The sequence below is a fragment of the Heterocephalus glaber genome, unplaced genomic scaffold, assembly GCF_053883595.1.
Source record: "Heterocephalus glaber isolate CG9 unplaced genomic scaffold, H.glaber_assembly_v1.0 deba00001523, whole genome shotgun sequence".
Taxonomy (NCBI): Eukaryota; Metazoa; Chordata; class Mammalia; order Rodentia; family Bathyergidae; genus Heterocephalus; species Heterocephalus glaber.
The window spans coordinates 917234-935124 of NW_028258327.1; the positions used below are offsets into that span (position 1 = coordinate 917234).

Here is a 17891-nt window from a genome sequence, read left to right on the forward strand (position 1 = left end):
GTCCTGCATTTCAGACCGTCTAGATGTGGTTCGTGCTGTGGACATAACAGGTGCTCTGGAGGCTCCTGTCCCCTCCATCCCTCTAGCCTGGTGCCTCCTTGTTTTCCACCCCACATTCCTATTCCCCTACAAGCAGAAGATTCCATTTTTGAAAAAGTGAGAAAAGCTAGATGCAAAGCAGGTCAGACCAAGCTCATGTCCAGGAAGGGGATGGAGGTGGTGGGTTTGGGTTGTACCTCATGAAGATGCTGGTTGGATTCATGGGCAGGAAAGTGCTAGATGAGCAGCCCCTAAAAAGAACGAGGAGACTACATGCTGAAACTTCAGTAGTTTCCTCCCATAGCTGGGGGCTTTGTTTCTTTTCCAAAATGTATACAGTGAACACATACTAGGATTAGAGGCACAAAAAAAGAAATGGTACTTGTAAAAATGTCCACCATCTGGCATATGGGTTTTCTTGTGCCATGGACCCTTGTGCTGAGCAATGCTGCAGCTGCCAGGACAGGGGAGAGGGCCATGTCCATTTGTTAGAGGAAACAGTCCCAGCACATGCTTGTGGAGGAAGCCACTCACCTGTTAACTTGCTTTCCAAGGCCAAAGAAGCCCAGGACGACCTGGTGAAGACCAAGGAGGAGCTGCACCTGGTGATGACGGCCCCACCGCCCCCACCACCGCCTGTGTATGAGCCTGCGAGTTACCACGTGCAGGAGAACCTGCAGGAGGAGGGTGCGGAGCCCGTGGGCTACAGCGCAGAGCTCTCCAGTGAGGGCATCCTAGACGACCGCAACGAGGAGAAGCGCATCACCGAGGCCGAGAAGAATGAGCGTGTGCAGCGGCAGCTGCTGGTGAGCAAAGCTTGCCTTTCCATTTGCACTTCCCCCATCCTCTCCTGGCCTTCCCACATCCCCTAGGGGTGGGGTCGCTGGGGTTGCAGGGGAGGGCTGGCACTTGACTGACACTGCTTCCTGTTGTAGACTCTGAGCAACGAGTTGTCACAGGCCAGAGATGAGAACAAGAGGACCCACAATGACATCATCCACAATGAGAACATGAGGCAAGGCCGGGACAAGTACAAGACCCTGCGCCAGATCCGGCAGGGCAACACCAAGCAGCGCATTGATGAGTTCGAGGCCATGTAGAGGCCCGGGCAATGCAGAGGGCGCCTGGCAGCAGGGCTCTGCCTGAGGGTCTGGGCAGCCTCGGCACACTGGCTCTTTAGTGCGCTAAACCCAGAAATCCCTCACCATGTTCAGGTCCCTTAAAGCAGTTACCCAGTGGAAGTACTTGGCCAGGCGCACCCTGGTTATTTTTCCCGGCTGTATCATAGTGCCAAACAGGCCTGATTTTTATAATTATCAAATCATTTCCTGTTGTATGCTTGGAGCAGGACTGATGGAGTTAAGATGCCTGTAAAATCCAAGTAAACTTCACACTGGCCTATGTGATGCGAGGTTCAGTATCATTAAACCACATTGCGGCTTACATCTGTGCCATACTTCTACTTCTGAAATGAGCTTACACTGATTTGATTTCTATGAAGGATCCATCTTTGTATATTTACATGTTTTGAGGGGTGAAAAATTAAGTCTAAACTAAAGCCCTCTTCCACATGCAGTGATTTCCTTCCTCCGACTTTCTGTTCAGCTGGCAGAGATCTGCCATGGTCATGGATGATACAGGAGGACTCCAATAAATAAACTTTTGGTTTTTTGCTTAAACAGTTAGAATACATTGTTGGACTTAACACCTAACTAATAATCAGCTCTAGAGTATAGTATTTATATGTAAGTGATAATATGGGTTTGTAACATTAGTTTTAAAAAGGGAAAGTTTTGTTCTGTATATTTTGTTACCTTTTACAGAATAAAATTACATATTAAAAACCACATAACCATGGCACTTGTGATGGGAGGGCAGTAATGAAACTGATTACTTGCTGTAATCACATCTGTAAAAATTCTTTGTGTTCTAATTGCACACTTCAGTGTTTGTGTAAGCTTGTCAGAAATACACGGTAAGATCGAGCCCTGAAGAAACGGACCTAGAAGAACCTTGTTCTCACCTATTTCCTCCATTTCCACATCAGCTTTCCTAAGCCACTGGCTCTGCTCATGCTTAGCTTTCCTTTCTGTACACTTCTTTGCCCTTTTTCAGTTCGGATGCCATGTGCAGGTGTGAATTCCACACTGCAGACATACAAAATGACACTCCATTGTGCAGAGCTGGAAGGCCTGCCGGGACATCCCCAGGCCCTAGAGCTTACCACCTGGAAACAGCACCCACAGGTGAACGTGAGGGACTGAATCCTCACCAGGCTCGTTTTTTTCTCAGAATTGCACACAACAAAGCTGTGATTTTCCCTGTTTGATTAAACAGATGGGTAGCTGCTGAACATTTATTGAAATCTGGCCATTTTCCATGACCCAAACAGTAATCCAAGACTGCTTTATGCCACACTCAATTGCTCTGTTGAATACAGATATGGAGGGCTATTTTAGGCACTGACAGAACTAAATGAGGGTCTTGCCCAGCGGAGACCCCCACACCCTGCTAACCTTAGCAGGCACGCAGCACTTCAACATGCCCAATTTACCCTGGAGCTTTGAAGCTTTGCTTCAGTGCAGGGTAAGTGTCATATCTGTCCATAAGTTGGGGCTGGAAAGGACTTTCTGCCATTGAAGCTTTGATTGTGAACATGAGTCTGTACCTCCAACAGCGTCTCCCTCTGTAATGTGAGACAGACATGTTAATGATGGTGGCTGAGGATTTCATCCCATCCCTTCCCAGCTTTTAAAAACAAGGACCAATGAGGTGTTTTTCACTTCACCTCATAAGAAAATGTCAAGCACTGAGGAGAAACACCCCCAACAGAACCAATATTGAGAGTAGGGTCCTGAGGTATTCCTTAGAACTCCCCCATTTCCATCCCTGTACACAGGGAAGTCCTTAGCCTTAATACCGTGGCTGTGGATGGTGGGGAACCAGGTTTGTTCTCAGGAGGGAGTTTCTTAGGGAAGAGATGTGCTTTGGACAGCATAGGTCTTGTCTGAGGGTCATCAGACGTGTGGGCTGTCTGGTCACCATGTGTGGGAGACACTATCGGCAGCTGGGGGGCAGGGGTGGGGCACAACCCCCCAACAGCAAAGGGCTGCCCACACTGCCAGAGGCATCCCCACCCATGAGCAACACTGAATAGTGTCCCTGTTTGTCCTCTCAATGAAGTACTTTCTGAATTGCCATTTGTTTGGGTTAAGATGTTTTCTTTTAATAAAATAATCCTCTTATGGGCCGGGGATTTAGCTCAGTGGTTCCAGCGCCTGCCTTGCAAGCGCAAGGTCCCAAGTTCGATCCCCGGTACCAAAAAAAAAATAATAATCCTCATGATTGACAACAGAAACAAAAACAAATACTGTGCCTTGCCCATTTTGAAGCCTATAACTTTTGTTTATCAGCTCTAAATCTGATTTAAATTGTCAAAATACTTTGCTGTATTATAGCTCCCTTGTAGACTAAGGAATTTCTATTTATGGTGGGCAGAGCCAATTAAATTGCTGTTATGGAAGCACTTTTTCTTCTCATGGTACCCGTGCAAGTAAAACAATCATAAGAACATAACAAAGCTGTGATTTCCACAACAGTGGGCCCTCAAGTTAGGACGGGCCTGACATACGAACAACTTGGGTTATGACAGGAATTTTAACTTACAAACAGTCTTGAGTTATGACCTGAATGCCAGCTCCTTGTCCTTCCAGATGGTCTCAGATACAGATTTAACCCATAAAGAGTTCTGGAAGGAACATTACAACATCCTTTCCTGCGTGGTGTTGAGAAATCCTGGGCCAGTGTCTCTCTAAAGACACTGAAATCTGCCTATGTACAGGAGAGACTCTTTGAAGGCTATGTAGAGGAGCCTTAAGTTACAAGCAGCCCCTGAGAATGAATTGAGTTCTTAAGTCAAGGGTCCACTGTATTTGAGAAGCATTGGATGACATATTACCCATGAAATATCTTAGACTTACTTGAACCAAGTCTGGCTCCCCCCAGCAAGCGGTCGTTCATACCAAAAATGGCCTGGTCCCACACAGTTAACTCCAAGCTTGCCTGCCTCAGCTGAGACCTGGTTATACCATTGAACACAAAGGAGTGTTTCCACTGGGGACAAGCTTGCTTCTTCAGCACTGGGGACTTCAGACGCAGTTTTTGTTGGTCTGGCAGAGTAAGACAGCTGAGGGAAAACACAGACCCTGTGACCACTGCCATCAACATGTCCCCTCTTCCACTTGGGTGCAAACTAAACACCAAGTGCTGCATCCAACGTAAATACCATTCTCTGCCATGAACTAGGATGGACATTACAAGGCCATGTCCCTTTTGCTAGGATTTTTCAGAGGTGGATTCTGCCTCAGGTATTACCCTCAAAGTGGATTTCTGAGACCACGTGGTCGTCATAATCTCTACCAATCACTATTTGATGGCACATTCTGTGCTACAGTGACCAGGGCTTTATACATACAATCTCACTTTCCTCTGTTCTCAGGAAAATAAATTTTAAAAAGCTAACTCAGCTGACCCAAGGCCATACAAAGAAGAGACAGGATTAGAACACAAGTGTTCTGTCTTGACAAAGCAGGCTGTCATTTTCTCATTCTGTCAGTGACTGGGGATTCAGCATTTCAATATAATTAATGTTGTTTACTTTACTTTTGGAGATAACGAACACACCTGCACTGACTCAGAATAAAAGGTGGACTCATGCATGTGTCAGCTAATCCAAGAGAAGTTTTAAGCTAAGGAAATATTTACTAACACTACTTTTTTGTACTTGATTTCAAAGCTGATTTATTGATATAACAAGGAGTAAGAAGATAAGAGGTTCAGGTTAAAACACACTATTCCAAATCAAGCCTCAGCATTCCAAATTCCAAGAATTCTTGGAAATCAGGGTCTTCAGTAGCTGCTATGTTGGATTTTCTTAGGAAATCTAAAGTAAGATGAATATAACATGGCTACACTTCCTGGTATTTCTTACACAAGATAATCGATAAACAGTAGTTAGTTACTAATACCTACCCTTTAACAAATGAGTTTAAGGTGCCATCTGACCGCACAGGTAAATTCTTGGCTCCCAGCACCACCAAACAAAGTTGACCATTAAGTGATGGCTGATCTCCTGGAAGGAAAGGACTATCAAACCCACTTCTGAGATGTTAGTATGTAATCCCACCCCCTAAAACAGTGTCTTAAGGAGGCTGACACAGCCACCAAATCCCATGGAGCAGGTGGGAAAATGGGCATTTTCCCTAGAAGATTCTGCTGGCCCTGTTCTCAAGCTACCCATGGTGATGACAGGATTGTCAAAGCCCCAGGAAGGTAAGGGCTGCAGAGTACAGAGGAACCCCCATAGAGAGAAAGATGTGGAAGTTTTTGTCTGGCTATGGCCAGCAGTTTGGGATACCTGAGTGTCCCAAGCCCATTTTAAGGATAGGAATGACCCCCGGGTGCTTGGTGCTGGCCTGCTCATGGCCTAGTAAACTCAGAAGCAGGATTTCCTCTTTCTTCCCACCAAATAGTCTCTAAATGTACGATGGAAATGACTGTTCTCCTTGTCTTCCTTCATCTGCCCTTACAGTTTCCACACACTGCACATTGTCTAAGTTAAATCCCCGTAATATCCTCAAGGGCCTGTCCATGTCACCTGCTGGACAACAGCTCTTTCCTCTGAGCCTCGCAGGTACCAGTGGCCTGAGAAGTTCTCTTGGTTCCTTGTGGGCTAAATTCCTCATCCATAACATGTCCCAGAGTGTAAAGAGGGGCCATGGTAGAACCAGAGACTGTCCAACGTGCCACTAGGAGGAAAGCCTCCAAGCCAGTGTCATTAGAGTGGTGTAAGTAGGCACTGGAGGCCTTGCCTGTTAGGGTACTCCAGTCCCCCTCCCCACCCCTAATCCCTGGCTATGGGTTCTGGGGAACCACCTCCCAGGCTACCTCCACTTCTCTCAGTGAGAGTTCCTGGAGTATAGAATCAGTGGACAGTTAGAAGGAAACAGTAGGAAAGTTTCTGCCCCTCCCTCAACCTACCTTCCCTCCAGGGTTTGGGGATAGTGACAACAAATCCTCAGAGGCCCAGAGTCACCTACCTTCTTTAGCTTCCTGGAGCTTTCTAGGCTCTGCAGGAAGGACCAGTTTGGCCCGAACAGCAAGTTCTCCATTATTCTGAGGAACACTATCTTCATATTTCTCAGCCTACGGGCAACAGACAGAAGTCAGAAGCAGGACTGCCCTCCAGAACCTGCTGTGCACTTGGGTTGTCTCAGCTCTGTCCATATGTGCTCCCTTACCGCCCCTGCAGAGTCTCTTAGGCTCTGGCAGGGGGCCCTGGGATGGAGTGGTCATGTCCATGCTGGATGGCTCATCCTCTGTAGTGACTCACCTCTGCCATCCTCACCACACACCCCACCCCCCAGGGTGGAGAGAAACCACCCCAGCAAATCAGAGGCCAGGCCTATGGGACTAGGACAGTCCTAAGAAAACCTGGCACAATCTATTTTTCAAAAGTAAATAAAACCAAGCCTACCCCATCCTCACTTAGGTCAATAAGATTTCAATCTACCCTTCCATACATGCCAAGGTCTGCTGCAGGCACAGGATCCAGAAGGAGCCACAGTCCATACCCAAAGCCACAATGGCCCTTCAGGCTTTGAGTCTGGGACCACTTTGTCCTAAGCCCCTGCTGAGGGCACCCCTCTCCCTACCAAAGTGTTTTATCTGGTCATGGGTGATTCTGTCAGAAATGAAAAAAGGACCCATAGAAGAGACGATCCTGGAATCTCATCAATCTTTCACTCAGAGGGGTGAGAGAAGTGTAGTAGGAAGGACCTACATTTACTTGGTCTGTATGCTGGGGCAGATCCCACTAGCAGAGAGAAGCAGCCCTCAGGGTAATGGCAGAAGGCCCAGGACTCCTAGAAGGCTGCATGGGCCAGCCTCTATGCTGAAGCATCGTGTTTTGGTTCTTGGGTGCCAGGTAAGATACAGCTGCTGCCACCCTCATTATGCAGAAACCAGGCACCATCACCAGAGCCCTCTCCTGGGAGCAGGCCTATGAGCACACAGTCCCATCCAACACCAGGCCACAATCCAGTAGCTGGCCTCAGGAGAGGCTCCTTTTGCTTGGCACTCTGCTCCTAGTCCACTTGCCAAAGAAGGCTCTGTTGGACAATGTTGGTGGTGGCCTATCTTATACTAGGCCCTGCACCAGGGGCTGTCAACAGAGATCTTCCAGGGCGTCTTCAGGCTGACAACAGAGGAGCAGGGGACAGAGAGTGTACTAGGGGTTTAGCTGCTGCAAAGGGAGACCATGGTCGGGGAGGGGGACACTCAGTCCCAAACCAGACATCACCTTGGCTCGGAGCGGATACCAGTGGAAAGACTGTGTTGCACTGTCTTCAAAGTCCCATGTGGCCAGAGGAACAATCACTTCACCAAGGAACACCCTTCGGGCGAGCGTGCCCACGTGCCACACAGAGACCTGCAGCTGCCGGGTCACCAGCTGGGCAGGGTCCACCTGGTACTGCAGACACACAGGGAGATGGTCAGTGGACTCCCAGGGTTGATCCCCAAGACTCAGCTGAGTGTGTCCAGAACACCGAACTAACCCATTTGTTCCTATGACGCCCCAGTCAGTGACCCAGACAGACCACCAGGCAGTGTCTGCTGCCCTGTGAGAAAGGAGCCTCCCTCCGTGTCGTCCTCCTGAGGCCAGCACCCTCATATCCACTGCACTGCCACTCTCCTGGTGGCCCCTGCTGACTTCCCTCTGACCCTCAGGTACACTTCTTAGGACCTCACCAACTGTCATCCCTAACTGATAAACAGGATTACTCCTTTCTGCTATGTCAAAGAAGACTTATTTTCTACTGCTCTGTGGCCACAAGCCAGCACCAGCTGCCCCTAAGACCACTCCAGACCCCATGGGCTTCTGACACAGGAGGTGCCTCCAAGAACAGGGACAGGCAATATCAAGGCCTCAGACCTGCTACCTCAGTTCATCCTCCCAGGCCCATTCCAAGGCTCCCCGGGTGCGTAGGGTGCTCATCGGACAGGGGGTGCCCAAGGGAGCACAGGGCCCAGAACACTTGAAGGCTGCATTTCTAGATGCTCAACTTGAACACTTTTCTCAAAACTGACTAGAGGCAGTTCTCATGGTCTACCCCAATCTTCCCCTGATGGCCTCCCTAGGGCTGCATAAACCTCCTGAGTGCCAAACCAAGGGATATTTTGAAATACTGGTTTTTATAACCCTTTTTTGTTTTCCCCTCTGGTATGGGGGACTGAACCCAGGACTTTATGTATGCTAAGCAAGCACTCTACCACTGAGCTACAATCCCCACTGTTTTGTTTTCGTTTGGTTTGTTTTTTTTTGAGCCAGGGCCTCACTAAATTGCCTGGGGCTGGAATACATGAATTTCTTTAAGAATTACAAAAAAAAAAGGGCCAGGAGTGATGGTGCATGCTTGTAATCCCAGCACTCTGGGAGGCTGAGTCAGGAGGATCAAAAGTCCAAGCCCAGCCTGGGCAATTTAACAATTTGGCAAGACCCTCCCTCAAAACAAAAACTAAGTAAAAAAAAGACTGGGAATGTAGCTCAGTGTGAAGGCCTCGGGTTCAATCTTCAGTGCAGCTGAAAAAAGAAAAGTTATCATATGATATATATGAATGGTCCCCCAAAATGAATATAATTATTATGTATTGCAAACATATACCAAAAAAAAAAAAAGAGTCTGACCTGTGTTGGGATGCTTTGAATTTAGATTATAGGTATAATTCTTTCAAAAGTATCTGGAAAGTTTCCCAGAACTACACAATATTCACAGGAGTCTTGCTAAAACCCATGGATAAAAATAATTTTAAATGATTGCTCTGAATTCTATGCACAATTTAAAGTAGATAAAACTTTTTAAACTATATAACTAAATATTTATCTAAAACAATCCTCCTCTCTAAACCTCTAGCACAAAACACCTTTCTAAACTTTTGATATCAACTTAAAATGTGTGAGCAGGCATAATCCAGAGTTTTCCAGATCTCCCAACAGGCACAGGAACTGCAGGCCACCCAGCTGGGTGAGGCCAGCAGCATCCCAGCATGCAATGGAACTTGTGGGAACAGTGGCATCTCAGGCTCCACCCACACCCACTGAGTCAGAATCTGCAACTTTTAAAAATTCCCAGGGGATTCCTACACAGAAGAAATTTGAGAAAGGCTGCCAGTTCATCATGGCTTCAAGCTAAGTACTTGTAAGTATTCCCTAAGTCTCGGTTTCCCGGTTGGAAAAGGAGGATTCTGGTGTCTCCCTTAGTGGGTTTATAAAGCACTTGGCCGCAGCAGGAGCCCCGGAAACAATGGCTATTATTATTTAATGAACTCCGGGCTCTGTGCCAGCCGCCCAGATGGCCTCTGGCTGGCAGTTCACAGACACCCTTATTTGCCAAGGCAGGCAAACAAAGCCCTCTCCTGTCCCCAGCCAGCATGAGATGGCGGGATTTCTGGGCTGCCCAGTTCTGACTGGGGTGTCCCCCAGCTCTGGCTGCCCTTCTGGCTGGGGCTCCCACAGCTGCCTCTTCCCCTGCCAGGCTGCACTCTGCTTCTCCAACCCAAACTAGGGTGTGAGGCCCCAGCACTGTTCTAAACCATAATCTCATTTGTTAGCATCAAAGCAAATAAAAAACATAAATAATTCCTTTTAATTTTTTTCATAAAATGCCTTTTTTCATAAAAAATGAAGAAACCTGAGTTTTTCATGTATTACAATACAGACGCACTTCTGCAAAGATAGTGACTCACCTTTATTTCCAGGGGCCCTTGTATGAGCATACCTCTGTGATACTTATACAAATGCAACAAGACAAACAAATTTTTTTTTTTTTTTGGTACCAGGGATCAAACTCGGAGTCTTACACTTAGGAGGCAGGGACTGGAAACACTGAGCTAAATCCCCAGCCCTAGACAAACCAATTTTTAAAATGACTCTGTGCTTAGTTGTCAGCCTGAGACACAGAGGCAGCCAGGTTCTGTCCTCATTTTCTTAGAAATCATTAATAAAAAGCCATTCTTAAGTCTTGCAGACTCTACACTTTTCCCGTACAAAGGCTGCAATCTATTTTCGGCCAACTTGCCAATGACTGACAGAGCCACAAAGAAATGTTTAAGTGTCTGCACTTTTATTTAACTGACTCAAGAGTTTGAAAACACCATTGTTGGACTCTGACCCATGTGGACAGCCTGGGACTGGGAGGGCTCAGGGCATGAATATTTGTCCAGAAAGTACCTTCAAAGTCTCCTGAAAGATTGGGTCCAGTGTGTTCTTCTGGACTCCAGTCTTGCGCTTCCCCTGGGAGGACCTGTCAGGCAGCAGGTAGGTCTTTACATACCTGTGGCCAAACGCAGGACAAAGTGAGAGCTCAGTAGAGGGCTGACAAAGAATCCTAAGAAGTAGAACCCACACATCAGCATTTTCTTTACACTGCTTCCTTCTGGATTTTGAGTTGATAGAAAAGGCTCAGTGACCAAGACTGACATGGGCAATACTAATGAATCAGTGGCTTTGACCAGTGTTGGCTATTTAATCACCCTGGAATATTCCTGGGGGGAAAGAGGGAAGCTCTGCCTACCTTGCTCATGCCCTATTCCTAGAATCTGTGTCCTTTTCTCCTCTGCCACTTGATGAGCACCTTGGAACCAGATTCTTCAACCTGAACAATGGGGCCATGCCCCAGCTTCTCTGCCTCTAACTCTACCTGTCACTATCTTCTAACCCCATAAGAATAAAGAGGAAATGGAAAGCTCAGGGCTCACATTTTGCTTTCTCCTTAAGCTTCAAAGACTGTGCTCTTCTCTACTGAGGGTTCTGTTTTTGAACTTTTATATAAACAAAAGTGCTCACATATAGTCTTCTGCAACTTGCTTTTTTTCCACTCAATATATGAGATTCATCTACCGCTATGTGTAGCAATAGCTCATTTATATTCCTTCATATTGTTGCAGGAAATATGAAATACTACATTTCCCAACCTGTTAACTGTGTGATATGCTGAGTTCTTGTTCTCTAGAAATTGAAGAATGAGTCCTAGGAATGATGGAGGTTAAAAGTAGGAAGATATTTAGTAATAGGAAAGCTCCTGAGGGGCAGGAGGGGTCCCGAGCGGGTAGCCCAGGGACCCCACTTTACAGAGAAGTTTTATAGGGTGAAGCCCACGTGGGTACAATGTGGGCCACAGCCATGAACATCCAATAAGGTTACAAGTACAATCACTTAGGTAATGGTGGTCCAATTGGGAAGCAAGTCACGTAGCTAGCATGGATGGAAAGAACAAGAATTCTCCTAGGGGTCAGTGGGTCCAGAGGTCTCTGGTCACCCCCAGAGTGGTCAATGCCTACCTATACTTCACTAAGCCCAGTTCTTTTTTTTTTTTTTTTGGTACCAGGGATCAAACTCGGGTCCTTGTGCTTGCAAGGCAGGCAGCGGAACCACTGAGCTAAATCCCCGGCCCTAAGCCCAGTTCTTTAAAGGAGTATGTGGGTCTGGTCATCTTGTCTCCATCTTGAGGCCTGGTTTTGAGCTGATGTGGAGGTGTGGTGTGTTTCACCTTTGTCCTGGCCCTCTCAAGAACTTAGCCCTATCTGACTACCTATAATATTTCTACCTAGCTCATCTATCTATAATAATATGACTCCATTGTACAAACCTACCATGAGTCATTTAACCTCCTGAGGAACCTTCGTCTTATGTCTTAGTCTTTGCTATTATAAACACTTCTACTACGACCATTATACTTATTCCTGGTGCACCTATGAAAGAATTTCTAGGCACAAAACCAAGAATAACAGGGTATGTACGTGTGTGTGTGTGTGTGTGTGTGTGTGTGTGTGTGTGCACATGCGTGTAGGTGGCTAGGAGAGTTCAGGGGATTGAACTCAGGGCCTTATGCATGGTAGGCAAGTGCTTTATCTTTGAGCTATACCCACAGCTGGTATGTGCATCTTCATCTTTACTAGATCATACCAAATTACTAATTCAATCTCTTTAAAAGATATAGGACTATTCATGTTTTCTATTTCATCTCAGGTCAAGCTTTGGTAATTTGTGTTTTATAAGATATATGTCTATTTCATCTAAGTTATTACATTTATTTTATAAAGGTTTACATAACGGCCTATTATTTTTTAATGTTGGTAAGTTCTGTCATAATGTCTCTTCTTTCTTTTTTTTTTTTGCCCTGTACCAGGGATCGAACTTAGGAACTTGTGCTTGCCAGGCAGGCACAGCATCACTGAGCTACGTCCCTGGCCTTCTTGTTTCATTTTTTTTTAAATGACTGTGAAAGGTGAACTTTTAAAAAATTTTTTGGTACTGGGGATCGAACTCGGGACCTTGCGGTTGCAAAGTAGGCAATGGAACCACTGAGATAAATCCCTGGCCCTCTTCTTTCATTTTTGATATTAGTATTTGTTTTATCTTTATAAATTTAGCTATGAGTTTATTAATTTTATTGATCTTTTTAAATTTGGGTTCATCAATTTTTCTCTATTGCTTCTTATCTCACTTATATGTGAGTTATCTCTACTATTTCCATCATTTTGTAGAACTAATTTGCTCTTCTTTCTTAGCATTTTAAGGTGGAGGTTTAAAGAGTTTGTGCTTAATCTTTCTTTTCTTTAAGTATGAGCACAGCTTTTACTGCATCCCTCCAATTTTGAGATGTAAAAGGGGTCATTTCTGGAACAAAGACTATTCCAAAGTCCCTGAAGTACCTGTATAAATTGAGGAATAATAAAAATTAAACCCAAAAAGATAAAGGAGACTATTATGGAAAACCATAGGTACTCTAGAAATTTGGTTTTCTGATTTTTTTTGTTTTTGACATTGAAAAGCTGCTGAAGAGTTTCAGAGGAGAATATTTGATTGAATCAGCAGTCCATTCCTTTTCCATCACTCCCCAGCTGGCAATTAACACAGTGTATCAACGGTTTTCCATATAGCAAAAAAAGGCAAAAATGAAGTTCTTGCATTAGACCATACACAGAAAATCAATTCCACTTCTAATGGGAAAGGGTCTGAATTTTTAAAAGATATTTTAGAAGAAAATAGAGGAGAATGTATTTATAACCTTCAGATGGCATGGGAACTCTACACATACAAAAAGCAGGAGGTTTTTTTTTTGATTTTGGTTTTTTTGTTTGGTTTTGGTGCTGGGGGTTGACCTCAGGGACTTGCGCATTCTAAGCATTTGCTCTACTACTGAGGTACACTCCCAGTCCCAAAAAGCAGAGATTGTAAAGGAAGATATTCATAAATTTGATATTATCAAATTCTCTACCAGCAAAACCATTGGAAATAAGTTAGAAAATAAGGAGTAGCTGGGTAACATATGTAAGATACATACAACCAATGAAGAACTTCGAAAAACCTACTTAAGTAGATTTTAAAACCAGGGGTGGCTTTAAATATAATCCCAGCTGAGATAGGAGGATCACTGTGAGAACTTGTTTAAAAACAAAACATGGGCCGGGGATTTAGCTCAGTGGTTTCACCGCCTGCTGCACAAGTGCAAGAACCAGAGTTCGATCCCTGGTACCAAAAAAAAAAAAAAAAAGATAAAACAAAACAAAAAACAACAGCAACAACAACAAAATAGATTTTAAAAGACATGTCTATAGTCTACAGATGTAGCTCAATGGTAGTATGTGCTTTGCATAGGCAAGGCTCTGGGTTCAATTTCCAGTACTACGCACCTGCACACAAAATTTTCCTATAAAAAAGAAAATGACAAACAAATAGTAAAATGGGCAAAAAATACGATCAGAAAGTGAACAAAAATGGAAATCTAAGTGGCTAAAGCATACATGTAAAAAGTTGCTTCTCTTTGCTAATAATCAGGGAAATGTACATTTAAATAATGGTGCTTCATAATTTCATGTCTATCAGTTCAAAAAACATTTTAATGTATTTATGAATTGTGTGAGGCAAGATTTTAATTTTGTTCTTCCTGTATGGAAAGCCAAGTTTTCCAACACCATTTATTGAAGTCCACTTTCCCCCCAACTGATTTGTAATGGCTCCTACCACAGACTGAATGCTTATGTCCCTCTTAAATTGATATGACAAAACTTTACCCCAGGGTGATGGTACTTGAAAGTGGGCCTTTGGGAGCTAAGAGGACAGCCCACATGAATGGAATCAGTACCCTTATTAAAGAGTCCTCAGAGAACTACCATGCTCCCTTCCTCCATGTGGTGACTGAGGCAGACAGCTATCTAGGAACGAGGAAACTGACCCTCATCAAACATAGAATCTGCCAGCACCTTAGACTTCACAGCATGCAGAAGTGAGAGAAATAAATTTCTGTTGTTTATAAGCCACCTAGGCTAGTGCTCGCTTTGGCAGCACATACACTATGCCACCCAGTCCAGTCTTCTTTTATAACAACCTGAAGGGTCTAAAACACCTGTTGACCATATAAAAGTTCCCATACATACTAAGGTCTGTAGGTGGACCTTTGATTTTTCTCTTTTAACCCACTTGTCTATCCTTGCATCAGTAACATTATTTGAATTACTACAACTTTCTAATAACTGTTGAAGTAAGTCTTTTCTATTACTGTGTTGGTTATTCTTAGAATTTTGCACTTCCATATAAATTTTAGAATCAGTACATGTATCATCTTACACAAAACTTTAAAAACTCACGGATTGCATTTTTTCTTCTTTTCTTCTCCATAGGCAAGATTCTTACAGGTCTTGATGCATATTTCTAAACAATAAGTTTTGAAGCAATAACGAATGGCAAATTCTATTTCTCCAGTGACGTCAGTGTTGTCAAAATTACTCGTTTCTGTGCAAGTGCTGCTAATGCTAATTATACTTCCCTGAAATCAAGAATGAGATATAATAAATTGCTTTGCAGTTAATAATTTTTACAGTTCTGATTTCAAGATGTCAAATAAATCATAATCCACACAGAGCATATATCTTGACTCTCATTAAGCTAATAAGCACCAGCTTGTACTCTGCCAAAGTAAGTAGCATCCTAAGAGATGGGGAATCCCCAGAAGGCCCTGTCTTGCCCAGATATGGTCTTTGCCTAACATTAAAGGTTCCCAAATCCCATTCTTTAACATGGATCCTTTGGGATGAAGTGTCTGTCTCCTATGTGGTTCTGCAGGATAACTCTTGGTGGCAGAGATCATTCATAGCAGGACAGCATAGCATGGGGCTAAGTGCCTGAGAATGGGAATCAGACAGATTCAAATGCTGGCTCTGTAACCTACTGGCTGTGTCAAAATCTAACTGGGGAAAATCATCCTGGTCTCACAGGATTAGGGTGAGGACTGAATGGAAGGAGGTATATGAAGTGTGCAGTCAGAGGTAATGATAAATTGTGCTTATATTTGTATGGGTACCTAAAAAAACTACCATCATAAATCAGGGCACTATATGCTTAGATGTTTGAGATGAAATAAATTATCACTATTAAATTTGCTTAAACATTGCCACCATTTGTGTGCAATCAGTCTCAATGCTGACTTTACAAGAATATAGAAGCCTGATTTCTGCTTCTAATGCTAACCAGTTCTTCCACATTATAAAATACCAAGGCAGAGACTCAGAACCCCTAGAAAGAGATTTTAAAAAAATCAAACCACGTAGTGGTGCATGCCTGTAATCCTAACACTTGTGAGGCTGAGGCAGGAGGATTGCTGTGAGTTCGAGGCCAGCCTGGACAACATAGCGAGACCCTGTCTCAAAAAAAAAAAAAAAAAAAAAAAAATCAAACTAACAATTCCTCAGAGGAACTGGACCTGATTAATCAATGCCAAGCATATTCCCAGCTCCACCACACCCAGTTACTGGCTCTGAAAAATGTCATCTGCTAATGCCACATAACTGCTGCATGGAAAACAACTTTAAAACTGTACACACTCAAGAACACATGAGATGGTGGAGCAGCATGAATGAATGAGGTATAAAAAGTGAAGACAGGAAAGAATGGGTAGAGGAGTTGTCAAAAAAAAGGGAGCTACTTAGGAGAACAAGGTGGATGAACGGAGGAGCGTAAGAATTCTGCTCAAAGAGCATTCTTCTTAAAACTTCACTTTAGGTTATATCACACTAAGTTGTACTATGCTAACTTTTCTGCCAACAACAATTAGAAAGCTGAGTGAGTTAAACAGTTAAACAATACACTGTAGAGCTACCAAGACAACCAGGACATTAGGGTCCAAGAAGCTAGTGAGAAGAGAAGCACACTGAGATAAGCCTGCTGCTCTGTGCTGCTTTTCTCTCTGAGGCTTTTGTGCACGTGCAAGCAGCACAGGGCTGGAAAACTGAGAATTCACTCAACAAAAGAGCTGAGAGATTCAGAAGCTAAGCACAGGTTTTAGCAGTAGGATAGGTTTGGGAGACAAAAATTAGCATCCAAGGGAATGAAGGCACGCACAACTCCAAAAGCCAAATTCCCACAGAAAAGGAATATGGACTGGAGAGTGAAACCAGATCCTGCCTTTCCCCTCGAGGTCTTTGCTGAATTGAAAGGTATAGCTGAGATACTGAGAAGCTTAGGAATAAATACCATCAGAAGTTCCACCATAATAGAAACAAAAAACAGAGTTCTGGCTTACCACAGAGTAGGGGCTGGGAGATGTCTAGACTTTCAGCAGAGACTCCTCAAATGCTTTCTTACTAGAAGCAAGAGTCAGTGAGATGAGACCAATGCCCTCACAAGCATTGAAGCCCAGCTCTGCATGAGCTCAATCCCAGACTGGATAAAGACCATTTCTCTCCACTCTAGCTGATCTTTAAAAACATAGTAAACTCTTTCTGAAGGAAGATAACATCTATCTAAGTCTCAGTTTATCCCATTTTAAAAATACATAATGTCCAAAATTCAATAAAAAATCACCAAGTATATCAGGATTAAAAGGTGCCCAACTGGCCCAGTTTCCTTGGTCCTGAGGAATGTCCTGGTATGTAGCACTTGAAATGCTGAAACCAGGAGAGTTTAGGGTAAGCCAAGATGGTTGGTCAGGAATAAGTGACCAAAAGCATGGGAGAAAACCACAATAAAAACCCACAGCTGAGAGCCAGGGATTTAGCTCAGTGGTTCTGGCACCTGCCTCATAAGCATAAGGAGCCGAGTTCGATCTGCAGTACCAGGAAAAAAAACCAAAAAAACCCCAAAAAACCAAAAACCCACAGCTGATCCAGATATTGCCATTGTAAGACATGAACTTGAAAATAACAGTGATTAATATGGTCAAGAAAATAGATAACAAGATAGAGAATTTTTTCAGAGAACTGGAATCTAGAGGAAAAGAACCAAATAAAATTTAGACCTAAAAATTAAGGTAACAGAAATGAAAGAATTTCACAAATTAACTTAAGATCAGACACAGCTGAAAGGAGGACTGGTATACTGGAAGATGGGTCAGTAGAAAATATCTAGAAAGGAATACAGAGGAAAAGATGCAAATAAAAGTGTAGAGAGACACTGGATATAATGAAAATGTGTAATGTATAGAGTCTCACAAAGAAAAATGAGGCCGAAAGTATTTAAAGAGATAATGGCTAAGAATTTTACCAGACTGACAAGAAAAAATAAACTACAGATTCAAGAGTAAAAAATAATTTTTAAATAAAACTACCCATAGGCACATAATAATAAAACAGCTGAGAAGATAGAGTTATTTTTGTTTTTAACTAGAGATTGAACCCGGGACTTTCAGGCTAAGCTGCATCCCCAATCTTTTTTTTTTTTAAAGGCCCTCACTAAGTCACTAAGTTGCTCAGGCTGGGCTCAAACTTGTAATCCTCTTGTCTAGGCCTCCCAGAGTACT

General features: G+C 43.8%; 2 protein-coding genes across 13 annotated transcripts in view; one reads left to right on the top strand and one right to left on the bottom strand.

Annotated features, from left to right (window-relative positions):
• Ezr (ezrin) overlaps positions 1 to 1891 on the top strand; it is a 47151-nt gene extending 45260 nt beyond the window's left edge. For both annotated transcript variants that reach the window (XM_087187904.1, XM_087187905.1), the window contains exons 13-14: positions 594 to 845; positions 975 to 1891. In XM_087187904.1, the coding sequence (XP_087044030.1) occupies positions 594 to 845; positions 975 to 1139 (417 nt within the window). In that variant the 3' untranslated portion in view covers positions 1140 to 1891. The remainder of the gene's footprint in view (positions 1 to 593; positions 846 to 974) is intronic.
• Positions 1892 to 2351: 460 nt separating this feature from the next.
• Positions 2352 to 17891, bottom strand: part of Sytl3 (synaptotagmin like 3) — a 95248-nt gene continuing 79708 nt past the window's right edge. For 9 of the 11 annotated variants that reach the window (XM_021251976.2, XM_004874547.4, XM_087187903.1 and 6 more), the window contains 7 exons: positions 14746 to 14924; positions 10328 to 10430; positions 7400 to 7570; positions 6138 to 6243; positions 5071 to 5170; positions 4020 to 4225; positions 2352 to 2725 (listed from right to left, as the gene is read on the bottom strand). In XM_021251976.2, the coding sequence (XP_021107635.1) occupies positions 2616 to 2725; positions 4020 to 4225; positions 5071 to 5170; positions 6138 to 6243; positions 7400 to 7570; positions 10328 to 10430; positions 14746 to 14924 (975 nt within the window). In that variant the 3' untranslated portion in view covers positions 2352 to 2615. Of the gene's footprint in view, positions 2726 to 4019; positions 4982 to 5070; positions 5171 to 6137; positions 6244 to 7399; positions 7571 to 10327; positions 10431 to 14745; positions 14925 to 17891 lie in introns of those variants that run through there. The other 2 variants (XM_013069169.3, XM_021251977.2) reach the window with 2 other exon arrangements.